Below are 23,982 nucleotides of genomic sequence, written 5' to 3'. Positions count from 1 at the left end.
TTTAACAAGTGTTACATCACCACTTTTCATATTAATAAAATGTGTCTATTCCCATATTACGATTTATATTTATTTAGGTCAAAGTGAATTCTGTCATAACTAATTTATTTGTTAAAACTACATTTCAGAAGTTAAATTCACAACATGGAAAAAAAGAGTGAAATCGCTCGTCCACTAACAAAAAGTGCTGAAAATGGCCGTTGTCATGCTTTGTAGAAGCATTTTTGATAAACGAGTGTCAGCACTAATTTCACTGACAGACACATTGTTTTTCCCCGTGACTGCGTCACAACCCCACCTTTTGCTGGTTGAGCACTTTAGGTGTGAACGAGCGTGTCGGAGTTCACCGCCTTCTCTTGCGTGACTTTCTTCCGTGTACGTGTCTGCCAGGTGTGCATTAGCACACCATGCCCTTTGATATCATATTTATTTAAAAATCCTTACTACTTTCATCATATCATTTTGTCCCCCTTTTGAATATGGTGATGAATACATTTACTGACTCCTGCTGCTCCCTCTCTCCCCCTCTCCCTCTGCCTGTCTCTCTCTCTGTTTGACATCACAGGTGTGTATATATAGCAAGCAGATGGATTCTCCCATGGCAGGCTGCTTCAGTGCTTCTCCCTCCCTTGGCTTAGGCCTACCGCCGGCCACTCAAATGAACTAGAAGCAATTCCTTGTTTACACTGTCTTTTCTGATCTGCCCGACCATCAGTTTATGACTGCATCCATTATTCATGTGCTCCCCTACACCACACACATGCTCTCCTGCACACACAATAACACATTACCGCCACTGAATGTGTTCTTATAACCTCCATGTTGAGGTGTGTGCCAGTGAGCATATTCCCAGATTAACCTTGTGTCTGTGGAGGTCTACACACAGAGTACACATTACATACAAAATAATTAAATCAAATTCTTCTTCATACATGTATCTTGAATCTTTGTTACAATTAAAATGAAATTAGTGTGCAATGCTTGTCACACTATCCTGTAGTTTGCCTTTTAAAAAAAACCCTAATTTGTATAGACATGGCGTGTGGTGTTTCCCTGATGTGATGTAGCACTAGGAACCTGTCAGTCAGTTAGCCGTCCTTACCACAAAATTGCTGTGACAGGACTAACGTCTGAAGGCATTTACGGCATGCTTGGAAACAAATCTGGAGGAAACAGTAACAAGAAGAGGAAGAAACAGATACCGAGAGCTACTGTGAGACGTGACTTGCGTGACATAGAGTAGTTCTAGTGTGATGTGGTGTGTTCTGTGAGTACTGTGGGGCCCTCTGGCTAAGAAGTAACTTCTGGGCACAGACTAGTACATACTACGCCACCACAACATGCCTGGAGTGCTACCGAGCCGTCACAAGCCAATCAGAGTGAAACCTTAGACATCTCTGTGCATGGTGACCCGTATGCATACACACTTTGCTGAGTATTTCCAGCATGTGACAGGTGAGACACATGCTGGCTACGTAGTCAAGTGAGTACTGAAAAAAGTATGGATGATGGGTGGTGGGGGGTTGAGAGTTTTAAGAGAAGACAGAATCTTAGTCATGCAGCCTGCACATTCAGTTAGATATGTATATTTAACTATATCTCACCATATCCTCCAGCTTCCAGCCAACAGGAACTCATGTAAGGGTTTGTGATATGAGCTTGAACTTTGAAATGTAGATGTTGTTTACATGAGTGTGTTGAGCACAATTATTATGTGGAAATATCAACATAGTTTTCAAATGAAAAGAAAACTAAATATTTGCTAATATTTGAAAAGAGATGAATTAAAGTTAGGTTTAACATAGGGTTAAGTTACTTTAGTTACTGAAGTTTTAATGGATTTGTCTCCCACACACGCATTAAAATTTAATCCCAAAATCTTGGAAGATTAGTCTGCTTCCAGTAATGGTAGCCGTCATTTATAATCAGGCGCCAGTTTTGTGTGACTTTCAAAGACAAAACTAAATGCTTCAAATAACACTTATGACAGGTGCTTTAAAAGTTTGTGAGTCCCCTGACACTAAGCTATTTAATGAATATATAAAGCATAAGTAACTGAATTATCCACTTGCAGTACTGAGAGGCCCAACAACAGGAGCAGATAACGATCTTATGACTAAGTCAGGATTTTTTAGGGCCAGTTTATTGGCATTGTTATGGGGTTGGAATCAAATTAGGAAAATAGCAGCTGTGTCCATGCCATATCATTATGAAATGTAATCCAATTTGACCAGACAATCCTCTTGAAATGGACAGAGCACTCTCTTGGGCTCATCTGTAATAGTGCTGCTCTTTAGCACCATAGAAATACTCAAGTTGCTGTATGGTTTGTTTGTGTGTTGCATGTGGGCACATACTGGCCATCCCAGTGGTTGCTTGGCCTTGGGTGCAACTCCTTATTGGCCCACACGGTTCCTTGAATATGAAATGTGTCAGGCACAGAAACAAACAAAACAAGCAAATGTTTTTATTTGCATCATCGTTTTTGCATGTTACTGGGGGTCATCCAAACAAACTGTAGCAACGTGACATGTACAGTACTGGGAAGCAAATTTCACTGTGTTGACATAGCGCATAATCTGCTTTGATGGCTGCTTGTCAGATATCACTGTGAAGGGAGGGACACTGTAAAATGTGTTCCAAGTGCTGCATGTGTACCCTGCGGTAATACGAGCCTGCCTCCTTGGACAGGAGCACTGGGCCGTCTTCGGGAGGGTCGAAAGTTATTGCAATTCCAGGGATTCTCCGTGGACGCTATTTACTGGGCCTAACCACGTGGTTTTATGGGGCTGATGGTGACATAAGCAAACCTTTACTCTGCCTCTTTGTGTGTTTGTGTGTGTGTAATGCATGTGATTGTTGGATTTTGCTGCCTCTAAGGCAGTAGAACACAGGGAAATCTACTTATTCCTGAGTGCCTGCTTGTGTCAAATCAGGAGTGAGTGAACGGCTGGAGAGGAACAGCTGTATACAGTGACTGAGCCAAGCAAAGCATGTCAATGAACTGCCATGCAACTCTGCTCACTCAGTCGGACACGAGAGGGAACGTTAAAAGGCCTGAATGAGAACAATAGTCTTACACTCTCTACCCTGAGGAACAATTAACTTACAGAGCCATGTGGGCAAAACAGCAAGAGTTTCTACACATACATTTCGTCGTTATCTAACACTCATGCACTCAAACTCAAAACACACACGTTCAACATATAGCAGATGGATGCCATCATGGCGTGATGGCTGGCTCTTTTTCCCCTCAGAGGTTGTAGCTTGTCATGAATGTGGAATTGCATGAGCTCAAGAGTACAGAAGCCTTTGCCTTCCACCTAGCAAGATACTGCTTTATAGCCAGGCTCATATGATGTTTAGTCTCTTGATGATATTCTTTCATACACAGATTTGCCCATAGCAAAAATCTTTCTGTCCTCACTGTTAAATGCCACTTCACGTTTTTGCCTTTTAATTCTCCACTGTTGATTCTCCTTCTCCCTTAAGCAGCCCATGTTCCTGTTTTTATCTTTAATATGCTCCATTTCCTAAAACAGACTATTATTTCTTCTTCCAGGAGGCTCAGAAGGTGAACAACCCCGCCAACAATCAGGCAGCAGACAGGACACCAAAGGGTCCTGATGAGAAGGAGGAGGCACCAGCCAGCGAGGTGGGATGGATGACTTCAGTCAAAGACTGGGCCGGTGTCATGATCTCCGCTCAGACACTCACTGGCAGAGTTCTGGTAGGTTTTCCTTCCTCCAGTGGATGTAAATATCTCAAACACTAAATTCAGACACAAAGCCATTAACAAATCATTGGCCCAACCCTCTATACAAGACAAGTGCAACAGTTCAGTCTTTCCTCAGGCAAACAAACTGCAACTGGTTTTCACACCCAAGTTGGCTTTCAGATTAATCCGCTGTATAATCCACTGCCATGTACACATTTACTCACCTGTTTTGTGCAGGTCCCACTGGAGACATACTGTAGGGCAATTAATTTGATCCCCACAGAAGCCAGCGGATGCTCAGTCCTCACTGAACCTCAGCTGGATATTTGGCTGGCACTGTCCAGCCTTCTCCCTGCTGCAATGGCCTATGTGCGGCACGCTGTAACTCACTCTGCTGAGCTTCTGCCAGCTGAACCGATGAGTGTGTGTGTGTGTGTGTGTGTGTGGGTGTGCTTGCACATGCTTGTGTGAATGTGAGGGGGGTATTTATTTGTCAAGTACAAGAGGTAGCATAAGTGGTGTTTGCACAGTAGGTAAGAGGCTGCCACTGTGACTTTTCTCTTGGTATGAATTACAGTCCCTCTCCTCTACTGACCCTCCTTCCTTTACTCCATCACTCACTCTGCCCCCAGAATCTCTTTGCCGAATCCCATGTATGTGCATTGATCCTACTTATTATATATATGATGCTGTGCTGCTATTCGGCCTGTTCCCATGTTGCTCCCATGTTTTCATATTTCAGCATAGTCACAGTTAATTCTTTCCATTAAAGGTCACAAAAAAAAAAAAAAATTGTCGTAGCACCAGAATTAGCTGCTGTTTGTAGTGCCTCCTAATCTGGATGACTTGAAGAATACATATCCCAAAAGCACTGCTTCTAAAAAGGACACTGGTTGAGGTTGTGATGAACATATGACTCAAAAGTGTCTCCTCTGTCCTGTTCTGCTTCATGCAACTGTGCCACTCTAACAAAACGCATTATTAAAATTAAGAACTGGCTTTCCATCAGCAGCATTTGTCATGTGCTCCTCCTCTCAGCTTAGCAAGATGTCTGCTACTTAGCTCCGCTGAGCAGCCGTCAGTTAGCTATGAGCAGCATGCAGCCTGTAACTAGCTAGCATTGTTTTTTTAGCTGAATGAATTATGAAAAGACTTCACAGTGTATGATTAGAACTGGGGCCCATTCCAGTCGACCACATCATTTCCATCCTGGACAATATGCACTTGTGAAATGACAACATTTTATCATTGAGATAAGACATTGAGGGTCTCTACATCAGTTTTTTACTTTGAAAACAACCTGTAACTGATAAGACAATTCAGGTGTAATAAGGAAATAGGAAATTGAAAACATTCATTTTTTAAATCTATTCTTTGTTCTGTCTTGTCTAGCTTTGCTTTTACATCTGAACTTGCATCAGAGTATTACCACAAGTATGTCTGTCTTGCACAGACGTCCACTGTGCATCTGTGGACTGAATGGAGCAGCAGTGGGAGTCAGGAGGGAGATGGATCCGAACTAAAATACTAACACTGTCATTGTTAATGTTTGCTGGAATGTGACAGTTTCTTCACGCCTGGTGAGAATATCTGGGAGCTGAGAGGGACTCAAGTCTTTCATGGTGAAGAAGATGAAGAATTCTGAAGGGAGCTGTCAATTTACTAAATGAGCCTCTCTTTCATCACTTCCCCACTCACACAGCTCGGCTGGCATGGACACAGCTCCCTCTTGCTTTCATCTTCTGCTCTGACTGAGTGCTTCCAATCTGCCCTGTATGTATATACGCGTGTGTGTGTGCGAGAGACAGTGAAAGAGAGAGAGAGAGAGAGAGAGAGAGAGAGAGAGAGAGAGAGAGACACCAAGTGAGAGACAGACGGGTATGTGGAGAGTGTAACAAAGAGTGAGTGTGAAAGTCAGTGGGAAATAAGGCAGTGGTTGCTTTAAAAGGGGTTCCTAGGCATAGATATATCCCGGTGTATCACCTACTGTGATTTGTGCTACTTCTGGTGGGGCTGATAATTCTGCCCAGCAGGCTGTTTGCTTATGTACACAGTCTAATGATATGCAGCACAATATGTACTGATGGGTGCTCCGTGTAGGTGAATGAATGTGTGAATCTCTTCACGTGGGTGGAATGTGTACATTTGAGGATACATGTATGGTAGCACTCTCCACATATGCAGAACATACATGATAGTTTGTGTATCTGCTTGTGTAGGTTGTGTATAAATATATAACACAATAACCATTAGGACCAGACATGTACACACAGTGTGTGTCTGTGTGTGGGTGAGTGATTTTGTGGGTCTCTTGCTCTCCCATCAGTGCTTCGCTGCAGATCAAAATTGCGATGAGTATCCATGTACACAGAACCTGGCTGGTAACCATAGCAACTGCTGTGTAGTGGCGCTCAGTCATCTGACATTAGGGGGGTGTCTGCCTGGGCAGAGCAGAGCAGAAATAACACACACACACAGACACACATACACACACAGAGGTGGGATTAAAGCTTGATGCAGGCTCCATTCTATCCAGGTGGAAGAGCCAAAGCCAAAGCAGATTGAGACAGATAACCTCTGTCCGTAGGCAGATAGGCAGAGCCCTCTATCCCCGTTCATTTGTTTTCCTTGATGACTTCACTGCTAGTGAAAGATCAAGTATACCCCCAGGCTTATTGAATTACCAGACAAATCTAAATCCACCCGTGGCAGCATCTTGGCCCTGGAATCCCCCATATTGTTTCCCCATGCTGGGCTGGATTACCGGTGTGAGAAGAACAAGGCCTGTTTTGTTATTGGTGCCTAATGTGACTTTGCCAAACTACTTTGCTGTGATGAGAAAGGAATTAAATGAACACATATCCACCCACACTGCATAACCATTAGGACCAGACATGTGCTGCATGAGAAACAGATCATCCTGGTCATTAGCGACCCTGTTTTGAAGAAGTCTCTCTGCTGAGCCATAGGCTGCGAGAGCAGAAAGCTGTTATGGCTCACGGTATTGCACAGACCATGTAATAACAGTAAACAAAGAGCAGCAGGTGCACACAGGCACTTGTGTGAATTTATGTGTTGTATATCATTTATGTGCCTTGTGTGATTTCACAGGACAAAGGTGCCGACAAATACATTGTTTCCTCAGACTGGTCGTACGTCAAAGTCCCCTGTCTTTGTGCGATCATAGCCTTTGTAACTTGCATGCATGAGCCCCTCCCAGCCACCATCACGCACGCACAGGGTCATATATCCAATTTCGATTACACTTTGTGTCACCTTATGTGCCTTATAAAATACAACGGGAAATGATTGATGCTAGCATGAGCCAATGTTGCTCCTTTGTGTGGGTCCTTTGCTTTTTGTATTGCCCATCACCTCTACAATATCACCCCATCAAATATTTATTGCCTCATTCACACATGACCTGCATCCAATGTAGTTTTCAGTTGACACTAAGCTCGGGGTCAAAGGGAAAAACATGAGGGGTAATGAGCTTGAACATAATCAAACTAGTGATGGTGCGGTCAAAATTAGAGGAGAAGAAAGAAGCAAATGATAATCAGTTCCCAAATTTTTAAAATGGTTTTGAAATGACTGTTTGGAACATGACTGATAGGCGAAAAAGTTAGTCCGTGGCGACTTAAGCAGAGCAGGAAGCAACTAAGTGGCAGCTGCAGCTTTAAAGGAGGAAGTGTATCTCTGAGCCTTGTGAGACAGCTGTCCACACAAAGGCACTGCATGTGGAACATACAGATGGGTGACAGATTAAAGGAAAAACCTACAGAAAGTGTCTTAATAAGTTGTTGGTCCACAACATGCCGCCAGAACAGCCTCAGCGCGCCTTGGCATTTTTTCTACAAATCTCTGGACTCTACTTGAAGGAACAAACAGTATTCTTTCATGAGCTATTCCCTCATTTGGTGTTTAAATGATGGTGGTGGTGGAGCTTCAAAATATTCCATAGGTGTTCAATTGGGTTGAGATCTGGTGACTGCAGAGGCCACAGCATATGATTCACATCATTTTAATACTTATTAAACCATTCACCAACCCCTGCGTGCCCTATGGATGGGGGTATGCTCATCCTGAAAGAAACCATTCCCATCGGGATAGAAATGTTTCATCAAAGGATAAAGGTGATCACTCAGAACAACTTTGTGTTGATTTGCAGTGACCCTTTCCCTCTAAGGGGGACAAGTGGACCCAAACTGTGCCAGCAAAATGACTCCCCCATAGCATAACAGGATCCCCTCACTGTAGGGGTCAAGCATTCAGGCCTGTACTGTTCTGTTGGTGTACGTTACACATGCACTCGCCCACTCATCAAGCGTGACTCATCTGACCATATCACTTTTTTCCACATCTCTGCAGAACGATGTCCATAGTTTTTGGACCACTGAACTCTCAAATGTGCATTCACGAGGGGTTTCTGCACTGCAACACTACTATAATAGCCCTCTCTATGTAATTGTCAAACGACTGTTTGTGTTGACGGTCTGATCATATACTGCATTGACATTCTCAGTCACCTGAAGAAGAGTTTGATTGTTTACATGTCACTTTAGTCACTGTTATTTGTAAAGCACTCAGCAGCTGAGCAGTCTTTGTGACTGAAGCTCCTGCCAGCCATGCCCCAGCAATGAACCTCTTTCAAAGTCACTTAAATTTTTTCCTCTTGCCACGTTAAAAACAGAATCAGCTGAGCCTGCTCAGCATTTTTACACATGCCACTGAGCATGATTGGATGTTAATTGCTTAATTGTGCCATGCAGTGCCCCTGGGTGCGCATTTGTTGTGTTTCTCCACTCATTTATTCAGGTTTTTCCTTTGAATTTGTCACCTGTCTGTAGGTGAAAGTCAGACCACCTCTGGTCCGGCAGTGGATGGCTCATCGGTCTCCTGACAACCGTATCACCCCAGTTGCTTTGTAGAGAGACCTCATTAAACACTCAAGGGCACAATGTCCAAGGAAATGACTAGTGGGACGGCTGGAAATATGAGTCGGCTGAATTCTTGCGCTGCATTACTGCAGCATCTCATCTAATTGAATCCTGCATTAGTTCTATAGTAACAACGTATGTAATCCCATAATGTCCAACAAAAACAGCGAGGATTATAACCTCTGAATGTAGATATTCGCCCTATCTCTCTGTGCAGTGGATTTGCACGGCATGGTGGGTCCAGAAATAGGTCAGCCCTGCCATCTTTCTTAATGGGATCTTGGGTGGCAACCAGGGACCATCTGTTCACATGGCCCGCTCCCTAAACCCTATGGTCATCCCTCTGCCTACCAATCCACCCACACACTGCATGGCACTCTGCATATTGACCCCTATCATCTGCAAATACAACACATCTGTGTCGCTCTGCAGTAGTGACAGCACATGTGTTCCAACCGTAACCATTCAAACTGTGACTGTAACAAATCCAGGATGCTTCCTTTGAAAAACAACAACAACAAAAAAAATAAAAAATAAAACAAAAACAGATTTTGCAGTAGCACCTCTGACAGGAGGCACACCTTTCTTTCTCACACTTTCTCCCTCGGTATACCTTTGCCTGTGATCCCTTAACTAATTTTCTCCATTCTCTACCTTATGTGTGAGAACAGTTGCTTACAGTGTGTATGTGACTTGGCAGGAAACAAGGTGAGATTGTGCAAAGTGTGTAAGGACACTGTGGGTAAGCTCCTTTGTGTTTCCATGTGTCCTCAAACATCCTGTTGTGGAGAAAATAAGTGTGAATATGTTCTCTCCCCATGATTGCCTTCCTTCCTGCACAGAGAACAGCTGTCATTTACAGTGTTCTACTTTTCAGACTGGCATTGTTTATGTTAGTGCGTTGCGTGTTTACCTCTATGTATAAGTACATTTTGGTACTGACAGTCCTTTGGGCTTGCATAAGCATATTTGTGTTTTTTACAGCAGCTGTTGGGTTCTGCCAGAGTCTGTGTGAATCCTTGAGTTTACCCATGAACGTATGTGTGTGCGTCTGATGCGTATTTGCCTGAGTGGATACAGTATGTTTCTCTACGCTGTGTGTTGCGTGCATGTTCAAGCGGATGTGTTCTCGTGTGCATGCGCGAATGTGTAAATGCATGTCTGTGTGTGTGTGTCTGTGTGTGTGTGTTTGGGCTGACTAATTACGCTTTCCTGTTGAGTGTGTGGAACTAATTTATTGCTGTCAGTAAACTCCTCAGCATGGATACAGCTGTCAACACAGCACCATCTCCTGCATCACGCTTCTCTGCAACAATAGCCTCATCTCTTTGCAGAAAACTTACAGGCAGCATATGACTCCTCACATATATTCAGTTGGTATCTTGTACATTATACTACCGCAAATATGAGGATTTCCCAACATGATTTTTTTAGCCTTTAAGGGGGGAGTAGCATATGTCACAGCTAGATAGGCTCAATGAGAATCTTTACAACATACACATCCACCCATCCACATATTCTAGCACATACGCAAATATAACCAGAACTAGGGTTGGGCAATATGGCTGAAATCATTAATAACTGAAATCAAAATATTCAGTAGTTTGCTCATCATTAATATGGACAACAGAAATTACCAGAACATTATTATCCTATGATGAAACTGGCTTGATATGACTCTGCTGAATGTCTGTAAATTACCATTTTGTGTTATCACCCGGCACTACGCTTGACCCATGAACAGAAATACATGTCAGTTGTCAATTCCTACAGTGTCTGTCAAAAGTGTCTGTCTAAGAAAGCATCTGTCACATTGATGTGAGAAATAGACAATCAATAGGCGCGGAGACCATCTCTTCAGGAATCGTGACACATGCTTCACAACCCCATTTCTCTGTAAATTAATAGCAGTGGACACGGACAAATCTATCAATTTTTCACCTCTCTGTTCAGCATTCGGGGGACATGACACTTTGCTCCAGCTGTGTTCCTCCATGATGAAACTCAATTTGTGAGCCGGTTCGTTCCTATTCTCTTAACTCAAACTTGGTGCCCTCTGAAAGCTCCAGGCTGTCTGCTTGCCTCCCTTCCCGTTTCTCCTAGTTGTTGAGTTTAGCAAGCTGCACAGCTTAGTCATTTGTTATTTGTGATAATTTATCAGTTCAGTCGATGGCAATTCAATTGGCATTGACTTAAATCCTCTGAACGGTGATGAATGGCTGTTTATGCTGGAGGGACCACGGGGAACAAGCACTGCAGCAGAGAGAGTGAGGTGGGGGCAACAGAAGGAGAGAGATGGGTATTGTGCCAACCAAAGTCTCCTCTGCACATGACAAACCATGTATACAGTATATGTATTTGAATACAGTAATGTGGAGACAAAGCATTAACAAAAATATTTTGATATTTTGAAACATATTTTCAAAGTATGAAATAAAAGTGTTGGATTAAGATGACAAGATGTATTAGCCACAGTGAGGTAATGATATAGATATTTCTTAGGAATGACACCGGCATTTGTATATTTAGCCATATTAGTGGCATAGCTAAGGTGAAAATTATGTGTTAGGTTTGTCTGTATTTTTTTATAGATGTTATATTTATATTTATATATTTATAGATGTTTATATTATATTAAGTAATTATATTAAGTGTATAACCATTAATAAAATTACATAATATAATATAAACCCTTTAATAGAATGCTAAATGTTTGTTTTTGTGTTTTTTTTTTATTGGTTTCCATCTTTGATTTACTGCTAAATGTCACTGGATTTAATTGTGGTTCTGAATGTATTCTCATACTCTCATACCATGGCCACAGGTCAGCTGTGTGAAGTCAGCCCTGCTGGCCTGGGTTTTCTGGGCTGCTGCCACATAAGAAACATAAGTTCTGCACTGAGTGGTGGAGGAGTGTAGCAGGCGGAGGAAGGGATGAGAGGGAAAGTGGGGTGTCATAGTAGGGGGGGAAAAAAAGCAACAGGGAGCCCTGCCATCATGATGTATCATTTCAGAGGGTAGAAATTTGCACACTGCTTTCTCACTTGGCAACCACAGTGCTGCACATCTGAGTATGCATGTATAAATACAGGCACAGCGTTCTGTATTATATTAACCACAAAACATTCCGTTTGAAATTCTGTCAAGTAAGAGTAGACGAGTGTAAAGTGTGTTAAACAACTAGAGTTACAGCTAGAGTTCCTTGAAATATGCACCGGGGCCAAAAAAGAAAAAAAAGTAGTTTGTTCCCCATCATTCACACCATGTTGCTTAGTTGTTGAACGTGTTCCTCTGTTACATTTAACTCATAAGAATTCTTCTTCTTTTAAATTTGCAGCACCCTTTTAGAGTTTTACAACTCTAAAAGGGATGGTCTCAATTTGTCCTCATGAATGATTTTCCCTGGAGCCGCCCTTTAAGCCCGTCATAACTCTGATCCATTCTGCAGGATGACTCATCATTGCTTGTTCTTTCTCTCTCCCCCATCTATTAACCCATCAATTTGCCACCTGGGCCTCTGTTGCTAAAGAGCCAATGATCTAGACTCGCCCTCTCTTGCTGCAGCCCCGTGCCCTTTGTCTGTCCCACCCTCCCTCAAACTGTTCTGCAGAGGAAAAGGTCAAGAGAGCAGACACAGGAGTGATGTTTCACTTAGCTGGGTACCCGGCCTTCTCCTTATTAGATCAAAGTCACCTGTGACTTACAAGGCAGTGTGTCTGAGACACTGTGGCGACAGTACACGTTCATTTGTTTCCTTTAGTCTGGGCCTAGAGAAAAGACTCAGCACCTTCATTTGAAAAATATTCACAAACTAGAACCCACTATACGATGGGATCACACCAGCCACGATGCCCATCAACAGTGTGTAGTTGGTTTGATGTCAACTACACACCTGTAAAGTTTTGTAGCTTCATCTTACATGGCTGTGACGGTATCACAAAGTCTGTCCACAGAGAGACAGACAGACAAATAAACACCTGCCAAAGTTCTCAAAATAGCTTCTGTGTTATTTCCCTCCACAGTAGGTGTCTCCAGGACCACATTTTGTGGGGGATAACACACACACATGCGCGCGCGCATACACTGAGACAGTAACCAAATCACGCTCCTAGAACTAAAATGCATTAAGTAAAAAGTTAAAGTATTGTATTTCATAATTTGTTTTACAGAGCTATAGTTAGTGGGAACAGCTCTGGTGGCCTTGCCCTTGGAGAGTGTCGTAAGGAAATCCAAAATCACTTAGCTAATTACAACAAACCTGCCGTAGCTTTTACACAAGTAGTCCATGCTATTAGATAATTAAAATATTGCCTTCCTCGAGCCTCAGCGAGTGACTGCAGTAATGATATTCTGTTTACTTTTTACAATGTGATTATTTATGCTCTGCTAAAACCTCAAGCCGAGGAGTGACAGGGTAGTTAGAAATGAGATTGCATTTAGTCACAAGCACGTTAGACTGCAGGCTAGCGGCCGACATACAGACTGACAGACAGATAGAGGCATATAGTCACAGAGCAAACCACTGACAGGCAAATAGACAGGAGGAAAATTGCATGCAGATAAATAGAGACCTAAGTAGGCAGCCAGGGAGGATGCAGACATTCTCATGTTTGTCATTTGGAGCCCCCTGTCACCTCCAAGACAGCGCTTTCCCTGTCTCATCTTTGTCATGGCTGCCTGGTATGGTCTCAGGGAGGAGCTCTGAGTGACTCAGTGCCTCTGGGATGACGCACACCTAATGGATCAGAACTCGTAGCATCACATTGATCCAATCGCATCTAACATCACTGTCACTGCCAGGCACATTTCTTAAAGCTTTCCAAAAACAGGATTAGGGACAGAGGACATTACCAAGATTAGCAGAGATAGAAAATTCCTTTGGTTGCAATACTGCTGATTGAACAAGTGTTTTCTTTTACTTTTCTACTGACGTAGAAGTGCATTATTATGGAGTAAAACTTTGGTTTTATTCTTTATTTGTTAATAAGAGTTAACTGAAAATAATGTTTTATACTGCATGAAGCACTATTCTGTCATAGACTGACAATTACATCCAGTGTGTTTACATAGCGGTTAACATAAGCGAGCCATACTTAATAAGTGCATGTAAACACTTTCCCCATTACCTGCATAATGATGTTTCTCTGAGTAACCTGGGTACTTAAGTACACGTAGATGTACTGACTGACAGACTGCACTGTTAATGTCAGTTTGCGGGTTTGTAGATAGTTAATCAGCTAGTCACCTGCCAAACATTTCAACAACGTACCTGCAGATGTTAAACTAGATCCCTTTAGATGCTAAATTGAGTGGTTGGCTGTCAGTCAACTTCGTACCAACAGGCCTGCTCAGAGGCTTGAACACTAAGGGAGCATTTCTGTTAAATCCCCAAAGACCTTTACTGTGATTTCAGTTGTAGGTTCCTTAGTACAAGAAAAATATAAATCAGAATCTGCTGCTGAATGATGGCAAATTGACCTGGGGGTACCTGGAGGAAGAAACCGAATCCTCTCCACCTCCATAGGTGTTGCTCTCTAACTCACTTTGTGCTCCACATTCCCCGGAGTGGGATAAGCATTAAGAGAATTTCCCTGTGGGGACTGATGAAGTATCACATTATTAACATTCAACATTTTCTTGGTGCAGGCTTTATATGCTGCATGTCAATTGCTCTGTGAAGCAAGAACTGCCTCCTCTTCTCAGTCTGTCTCACCATCTATACATCAGCAGTTCTGAGTCACACAGAGAGAGATAGTGTGGGAGTGAAAGGATCAGTGGAGATGGGGCTTACTGCATCCCTACCTGGGTGGACAGGTTATTATTGCAGCAACATCAGTGGTGGAAGATAGATGATATGGTTCTACTCCCCCTAAAACTGACCTAAGAGGCAACAAAAAGCAACTGTCACATAATGTTTTATATTGATGGGAAACACCTCCTAACTGTGCTGTGCAGAGCCTCACAAGGTGAATGATAGAGTGCCAGGTTTCCATGTGTGGGCATTCCGGTATTATATGTTTCATATTTCAATCTTTTTTTGACCGTCCTATGACTCCTGTGATAGTATCAGGCCCGGTCGTGGATATGCTCTCAGGTTCGTTCTGAGTAGGCTGTTATCACTCGTGTCATGTTTGTACTTCTAATTGCTTATCAACGGACTCAGCACAGTGGGGACCATCTGCTAAGCCAGGTTTCAGATCCGTTTACCCCCACTGGGATTCTGTTTCCTGGGATGGGACAGCCACAGAGTGTCCCTAAAACACTTCACCTCGACCAGCCCTCCGCTCACTGCTCACAGTTTCCATGAGATCATTAGGAGACGATCACAGGTGATGTAAGAGGCACAGGAAAGAAGGGAGGAAGAAATATTATTGCATGACAGTGTGGGTGAAAGTGAGATAAGGAGGGAAAAGGAATGGGAAGAAATAAAAACAAGAGGAAAATTTATATTAGTATTGATCTCAATATAGATTTGAGCATGCAGTTTTTAGAAGCTGAAATACATATCTGCAGTGTTTTTTATTTCACCTTCAATATATGATATTTTTTTTATGATCTTGTGATTTTCTTTTCCTGGCTGCCAAATGATTTTCGACAGTTCTTTTAGGCTTTGACAGGCAAATATTCTAACAAAGTCTTGTCTTTCTTGTTAGCGAAATCAGAGAAGTGGAGACATTTCTTGGCTTTGTTACAGAGGCTCTCTCATATTAGGAGCCATGGCAAGGTGCTAATTAAATGGTTTGTAGGTCTGTCTCTGCCTCCGGCCCTAAATTGCATCAGTATTGACTTCAAAGCCCCAATGCATCAAAGAAGGACCAGAAGCAGTGTGACTTTGCTCACTTCCTCCTCTCCTCTCCTCAGACTCAAGTTAAACATATTTTGAAGTCTTAATTTCTTATCAGTACGTCCTGCATGCAAGGACACAGCTCTATTTGACTGTATGAACAAAAGCATATGCTTGCATGAGTAATGTGTTCTGTATATAGGTTATATGCGTGATTGTGTTGTCATTGTGTTTATTATGTGATATGCACTTAATGCTGGGGTCAGGTACAGTCAAAGTGAAGGTAGGGACAAATAATTCTTCAGGTTAAATGAATACTAATGAATAAAAAAATAAAAAAAATACCCTGACTGATAAACACCTGCAACCGAGCTGAGAGATGTTATTATGTAACATGTTTATTAACTAAAATACAGCAGCTGATGAACTATAATAGTGTCAGTCACATGTTTAGCTTTTGAACCTGCTCACATGCATGAGTGAAGACATCCCTCTCTACTTTCAAAGAAAAGCATTTCTTCATTGCAAGACAACATTATGGCAGACATTTAGATTTTCTTTGTGCAAAATCGCAATATCTGGTCCTTCCATTTTCTATAGTGTCTTTTGAAATAGTACCACCGATAGATTGAGTGTAAACCAGACGCTGGGGAGAGAACCATCGTGGGGCTACTTAGGTGAAGTAATGAAAGCATAAAACTGCCTCAGACAGAGGGGCTGAAGGCCAGACCGTCCTGGGCCTATGAAGACTGAGTGATGTCTTGATTTTGTGATCTCTTTTTATTACTTTGCTGCAGCTGTATATGTCTCTCTGGCACACTGCATTCACAGTTATTCCCACAAGTGGCACATCACCGTGGCAACAACACATCTCTTATTCACAGGAATGAGCTTTGTGCCCGCTGTCTGTTTCTGTTTTTGTTTCATTCTCTCTCCGCCATCCCTGGGTACTTCCATTCTTCACATTCACTTGTTCAATGAGCTTGAAAGGCCAGCTCAACCAAATTATAAATTACAGCACTTTTGGTTTGGATTATGGAGGCGGCAGATATCTCCGTTCCAAGTAAAAGTATCTGCATGCGAAGTATTTTTTTCCCAAGGAAAAGGAGAGCATCACTTGTTTCAGCAAATGCTGAGCGTTCAAGTGACAAAGCCTGTTAGCGGCAGTAGGGATTATGACTCTTGTCACCTGGGAGCAAAGGAGGAAACAGTGTGATGTTATTATAGAGGCACAGAGTCCACAGAGGGAGCAGGTTGAAATGGAAGGATGGGTCAACAAAACACCAGACTTTAGCACAGGAGACTGCTGTTTGTTTCCCTTGATCACGGCTATTCCCTAACTGTAACCAAAAGGGTATAATTGTGATCATGATGACGAAGTTCTCTGGGTCCTAACAAAATAGAAATTTAAATCTAAACCACAGTGTTTCCCTAACCTTAAACAAGTACTTTTTACTCTAACCATGTAGATTTTGTGCCTAAGCCTAACCGAACCTTAACCATAGCATTGTTAGAATATAAACTAGCTAAAAATACATGGTATTTTCTCTACTTGTCTGGAGAACAAAAGTAAAGCCTGGGTGCAGTCATCGATCCTTTTTGAATTGATGGACACTTGCAACAGCTTTACTCCAAACCCAGTTTGATTTTCTTTTGAGAGTCAGCAATGTATAAATGCATGTGCTTGAGACATGAGTGTATACAGTTGCTTTATGTGGGAGCTTCAGTCATGCTAAAGTCTGGGCTTTGTAAGGGGAGGCAGGAGCCTTGGGACTCAGGATGGAGAGCTGGATTGTAAAAATCTTGTGTCTGATGTTGAACCTATAAAATCCTCAATCTCAGGGGAGCTAACTGCCTCCCAGGCTGAAGGCAGCTGAACTTTTCAGTGATTCAATATCCAACACAACGAAATGTATTCGATGGCAGGTTTGCTACAATGTGTGTTGAGTATTGAATATTGATACGGGTGTCAGTGCTAGTCAACAATCGATCAAACCAGCAGACTATCATCAGAGGAAAGGTGAGAGGTGGAACGGATGAACATTGAAGTGCAGTTTGACTCAATGCCTTCTTAATAAGGGTCAGGACTCTGTGAGGAACTGCATGAAGGGTTTATTGACTTGTCCTCTTCTGCAGGAATGTTTACATATGAAATGATTAATTGACTAATAATACACTTGCCAATTTATTTGTTTGATTATGGAAAAAATGTTAAGCTCTTTGGAAGAGATATTCAACATCTGAAACTATATTTAAATTGGACTTTGTGTAACTGAGAGAGCAAAATCCTTTACTCTCGGTTTCTGTTGGAGTTGGATTAGCTATCTTTCTGCAAGGGAGACTATTAATTATCTACCAAATGAATAACTCTATGACTAAAGTAGAATTAATAATATATACCCCAAAAGGCAAAGGAACAGAAACTATTAGCAAATTACCCTTCTGTTCCTCTCCGCTGCCATATCTCAAAACTACAAAAGCATATTGAGGGCCCAGTAAGTCGTACTAAAACTGAATATAAAATATATTGGTTTTGTTTTTAGTACGAGAAAGTTCAGCTCCTCTCAGTCATCTATGGGCTTGTTTGGTGAGAGCAGCTGCCAAAGTGTTTACTGTGACACCTTCGTGCCTCCTGCTGATGGGTGAAGGTATCAAAGATGTTTTAAGGTCATTCATGGCAGGTTCCAGGCATCCACCCACCTTATTGACTGAGCTGGACCGCTGTGTGTGGGGCTTGATCTGATGTGGCAGTGAGCAAACAGGGGAGGGATACACTGAGATGCTGCTGCTCTCCACTTTACACATAGCCTGCCAACAAACACAGAATACTAATACAGGTTTTACTTCTCTGCGGATCCTAGTCTCATCTTTCACCTTGCTGCGAGCGAGCATTCTACCTTATCAGGACCCGCTACATTGTCAGTGAGCGAATGTGGGCTTTGACACGGATGATAAACTTCTCATTAACTTTCAGGAAATTAAACGAAACCTTGATTTAATTAGATAAAGATCATGTCACCGCTGCGTCTCCTCTGAGATGAAACCTATCCGCCTATGGGGGAATCTTCTGGTGATGTAGAAGGTTTTTGGAAAGGAAGGAGGAAACAGGATGTGGCGCAGCTATATTGTTTTATCATTCAGAAGGTAGTTGATCCATTTGCCTTATTGGGAAGGAAATTGAAGTTTTTAATTCCATATTTGGCAGGGTCTCTCTCTGTTCCTCTGGCAGCCAAATGCAGTATGACATTTTCTGGAGAAGGATGAAAGGCTCTGCTGAATTGTGCAATATGCATCAGGCAGAGTAATTGCTCTGCATACATTGTAATAGGAATGGCACTGGTGTGACAAAGTTCTGATATTATTAGCTGTGGCAGGGATGATTTGTGCTAAGATTAAAGGTACATAATGGGATTGTGTGGCAATAACCGCTGCCTGAACAACAGTGTAGTGACCTGAATACATCATGACCTGCAGACCACATTGAGAGTAAGCCACTTAAAGACAACCTTTTAGTATTCACATTGCAAACTTTCCTTTCTCCTCATTTTCTTGCTCTATATAGATTGGTAATTTGTCATTGTTCTGATGGTAAATTGTACCAGTTATGCAAATGTCAAGCTGACAATAGGTCGATACATGGCACAGTTAAATTCCTAACAATATTGAGATTAAAAATCTAAAATAAATTTGACAAATGTGTCTACAAAGCCCAGTAAATTGAATGACTTACTTTATGGTTATGGCCTTTTATTCTTTCAGAGCATCTTTCTGTAAAACGTTTGTTTCTTGTACTGTCTATTAAACTATATTTATGCAGCCACTCAGAGCAGAGGTGACAAGTCACAGTGCTTCTTGACTGCTCTTCATAAAACCAGGAAAAAACAGGAAAGTTCCCTGCAGATTTTTCATTCATGGATTGGTTTGTGAGCAAACATCTTAGAGGAAGAGCCCCACTCAGTGTCATGTTGTCAGTCTAAAAGGATTCCCGGTGAGGCAGAAGTCCGAGGAGAGGTCTTGTGGGGGATTAAGTATTTTCATTTTTATTGAATCTTAATGTGATACAGAGAAGAGAAGAACAGCGGATATTTTGACAGGATTCAATCTGAGGCCAGTGGAGGGCTGTATGAATTAACAGAAGCAGCTGCCTCTTTTATATGACTGTATTTCCCTCTATTTTCATAATTTAGATAACAGTGAGCTAAAACATATTAACATATTTTAACTTAACATGATTTTTGCCTCAGTGCTTTAGAATAACAACAGTATTTAGTGAGACCAACAGAATTCTCTGTGTGCAACCTGTTCTTGTTTCAAAACTAATTCACAAAGATAAAAGTTCTTCTTTATCTCATCTCATTCAATTAAAAGGATTGTAGATGGTCCAGAACTGGTGAGAGAATAACTTGAGACAGTTGTTAGAGACAGTTTCTTCCTCCCTTAGTGATAAGTCTGTTACTGGTGCCAGTGTCAGTTCTACTTTAACTTCACTCAACTAACTGACTGTGTTACAGTGAGTCATGGTCAAGGCAGCTACTGTTCTTAACCTGGCAGTGTTGTGCTAGATTTAGAGAGTTTTCAGACCCCCTGTTGACATAATGTATGCAGAGTTGTCAGTGACAAATTTAGCAACCACAGGCGTCACTGTTACTGTGCTGACTCAGAAATGCTTGACAATATATTGGCTGATATTCCCGGAAAGATTTGTAATTGTAACACTTCCAAAACAACTGTTACCTCTTCCTTTCGCTAGAATGGGCAGTGCTGCAAAAATAATATGCAAATTCATATATGACCTTATCTGGCAAGTAGCTGCGTTCCTCTGAAAATAGCAACACTTCTGGCAAATTAGAGCAGAGGGACGCTATTGGTGGGTACTTAAAGCTGTTAAATGAAAAGGAAAAGCCTGGATAATTCACCTTGGAAGTAACAGTTTGCTCAGCTGGAAAATGATCAAGCAGTGGTGTTCTGTTTGACCATTTCTCAGTAAGGCAGATCAAGCTGGCTCTTTTTTTTTTTTAAGTCCCTGACAATAACTTCAACAGTACAGTAGGTAAATCAGGTACCTGCAGTAACAGCCTCTCATCAGGTTGATGAATGTTCTGAAAATTTGCATTAATGGAGAGACTCATTGAACTAATGAATCTCTGTGCTGGTTTTTATTTAATTTTTTTATTTGCTTGCATAGGAGGGCTTAAATAGTGTGCAGTCTATTAAACTGGGTAGTAGTAAATATGCTCTTAGGCTAAAAAACTAATTTCCAGTCAGTTATTTTAGCCACAGTAGTCACTTCCCTGCTTCCTAATTGTCATGATCATCATATTTTTATTGCATGACTACTGGTCCTGCACATTTCATTTATTTATTGTGTGCTCATGCCTTGATGAAGCACTTGTTATTTTCATATTTACCAGTCAAAAGATACCTTGGATAACTAGAAGTCCCACTAACTGGTTGCAAGCTTAAGTCGCAGTGATGTTAAATCTGGACGCTGTGGCAAACATACTGACACTTAGTGATTCTAAATGCCCTCAGGCTTGGGGACAATTTTGTGGACCTGTGATATCCAGCAGTGAAAAACCACACTTTACCCGGAGTTCATCAGTCTGTGGTGTTATGTAACAGCGCACCACCACTGAGCTCCCACATTAAATCTTTAATGTGGTAATGGCTAACTTACCACTGGGTTAGCATCGCTGTAACAGCTGAACAGCCACATTTCACTAAAAATAATGTTGCCCTCTAGCTACAGTACATATGTATAATGGACATTATGGTCGCTCTGTGCAGTGGCAGCAGCTTCGCATAAAGTCCCATTCAATATTCTGCAGATATACTGCGGTTTTCAAAAGGAACCATTTATAAGCTCATGCGGTGGATGTCGGGTGGAGAGTGGATATGATGATTGAACTGAAGAATTTTCCCCTTTAACGCTGTCAGTGGTTCTTTGCAGGCTGGTCACATGCGTCCTCTCATCTTCTCGGCGCTGGTATAATCCCAGTAGGGGTCCTCCCTTCTGTCTCATTGTCAAACACACACACACACACAAAGGTTGAAGACATACACACATGATATACGTGCACTCACTCACTAAGAGGTGAAGACACGTGCACAGACACGTACACGCTGTGGCATTTAAGCTCTTGCTGTGCCTTAGAGGACATGCTCTAATATTCTCCATCCCTCCACCCCTCTTTCTCTTCAGCTGCTCTCTCTCTCTCTCGCTCTCATTCTGTCTCTGCCACAAGCCATTTTCTGCCACCTCTTAACGCTCCTCATGTCCCACGGGGTGGGACGGGTGGGGGGGGGGGGTGGCTCTCTCTCTAATATTCTCTCATCCCTCCATCTCCTGTCATCATCACCTCCATCTTTTTTATCTCCTCTCTCTTTCTTTCCTTCTCTTTTGTCCTTTTAGTATCCTCTGTGAACATTCAAGGTCATGGCCACACTGGAGGTGTCTAGGGAGGGCTGCCATTAGACACAGGATGCTGTAGAGGAAGGAAGAGTGACCTGCCCTTCTAGTATCTAGAGCATACCGTACACCTCACGTAACTCCATCTCTGTTAGGATGGTTTAATTTGGCAATGACACATCTCTCATGAAGCACAAGTAGCAAAAAAGAAAAAAGAAAAAAAAATCCTCTTTCTGTGAATTAATGATGCCATAGAGAAACTTTTAGAGGAGATTTTTCAGACATGTTGTCCTGTCTGTCTGTAACAGATCCCCACAGGCCTCCTCTTCATCTCCCACTGACAGATGCTCATTTTAGGAGCTGTCATCCTGTCAGACCTGAGAGGCTTTCCGTCATACCGAGCCCCTCCCCGTCCTCTCCCCCGTCAATCACCGTTTCTGTTGCCTAGGTACAACAATATGTGGGCATCTGTCTCATAAAGGCCACAGGGGTTAAATGGAGCCAATTCCAGCGGTGCAGCATCAGTGGTCACATTTTGATATATGAGATTGCATTTCTTTCCAGAGATGAAAAAACATTGTGCGGGTCTTGTCAGTTTATTTACAATCATCCTTGGAGTTATGTAAGATGAAATAATGCACTTTATGCTGTCTGAACAGTAAGGGTGGGTGTGATTGTAGGTTTTCTTTTAAATCAAGTTGTTAATGCCCAGACTTATCCAATCTAAATATCCTCAGTGTGCAAACAAGACTGAGGAAACCAGGAAATGTTCAAGAAGCTGAAGAACGGAGCACACTAGCATTTAATTTTTTCTTAAAAACTCACTCAAAACATCACTGCAACTCTTTTGTTTTTTAATGTAGAGCACATTTGTGTCCTGCAAAACATGCAAACCAAGCACATTAACCATGGCAGGCCACTCTCTTAGCTATGGTGAAATCTAGACCTGCTTGTTGTGGCTTGTTGCTGGTTTGCACCTGTCCTGTTGGCGATGCCAAAGTTCATTCTAAACGGAGTCAGCGCTCTGAAAAGTGTTACATTTCACACCACGTTTGTATTTTCACGCATCAAAATCAGGCGTAGTCCCAGTAGTATCGCCTTTCAAGTTTTGCAATGTCTGATTCACAGAAATGAAAAGCTTTCACACCATCTTTGCAGAAATTTGCCTTTTTCACTTCTAAGGGCTGCTGATAGATTGACTCATTGCATTTACACTTCTTCAGATCCAGCACGGTTTTTGTGATGGTCATCTGTGATCACATTATCTGTAACTAAAGAAGAAAAACTTGCCATTTTAAAATTCTAAATAGCCTGACATTTCAATGCTTTTCTATTACCACGATAGATTGGTACAGGCAGGTTGCATACATTCATTTGGCATAGCCCCTAACTGAATGTCGAATAGTGAGAGGAAATGTTTTGTAAAATGTCCTTGGAATACACCATCCTGTCATGTGTGTGGATCTTTGGATGAATAATAAATATGATTCTTGAAGGACAGGTTAGTGTCCTTCTACCGTTCCTGTATTCACTTGATCTGTACCCCAGAGACAGTCGCTGTGTGACCTTGGATGGTAACACAAAAGGAGATGGCTGTGGGAGGGTCGGGTGAGGGAAGATATGAAGAGAGAAAAGAGACACAGGACTTGTGTTGCAGCATGCAACATTCAGGCCCAGTTGTATTTTCCCTCCTCTCCGGTCAGATAAACCAGGAGACTAGTTCTTGTAGAACTTATCTCCTTCATCTCATTTCTCCCTAATTTTTTCCTTCTGCTCTTCCCCTTTGCTAAAACTGACTGAGAGCGTACAGTGGATTTGGATGATAAAAGCAGATACTCAGACACACACCAGTGCACAACTTACCCAGGCTTCAGCTTGTATCCTGTCTGTTTTCATCCTTAGCTCCTCTCATAATTTATGAACTGTGTATTTGAAGTCTGGGTATAATTGGCCCTGTTCTGTTGACAGTCGCACATGCTTATTGCGTTCTGCTTGTCTATTTAATGTCTAAAAATTGGGACTATTTCTATGCCACATTTAATTAGGAGAGTGTAATTGTAACAAAGGTGGCAATTGGCATTCATGTCATTGGAAAGTCTGTTCAGAAGCTAGCTATCACCAAACAGAGCCT

The 23,982-nt window shown here is 42.1% G+C and overlaps 1 protein-coding gene across 3 annotated transcripts in view; it reads left to right on the top strand.

The window, feature by feature from the left end:
* The window catches only part of kcnma1a (potassium large conductance calcium-activated channel, subfamily M, alpha member 1a), a 138,854-nt gene that overhangs the window by 29,290 nt on the left and 85,582 nt on the right, over window positions 1-23,982 (top strand). For all 3 annotated transcript variants that reach the window (XM_041049314.1, XM_041049316.1, XM_041049315.1), the window contains exon 2: window positions 3,563-3,730. In XM_041049314.1, coding sequence (XP_040905248.1) covers window positions 3,563-3,730 — 168 coding nt within the window. The remainder of the gene's footprint in view (window positions 1-3,562; window positions 3,731-23,982) is intronic.

Source organism: Toxotes jaculatrix, chromosome 11 (genome assembly GCF_017976425.1).
Source record: "Toxotes jaculatrix isolate fToxJac2 chromosome 11, fToxJac2.pri, whole genome shotgun sequence".
NCBI lineage: Eukaryota > Metazoa > Chordata > Actinopteri > Toxotidae > Toxotes > Toxotes jaculatrix.
The sequence above is the reverse complement of the archived record's forward strand: the minus strand, read 5'-3'. Positions and strand labels throughout refer to the sequence as shown.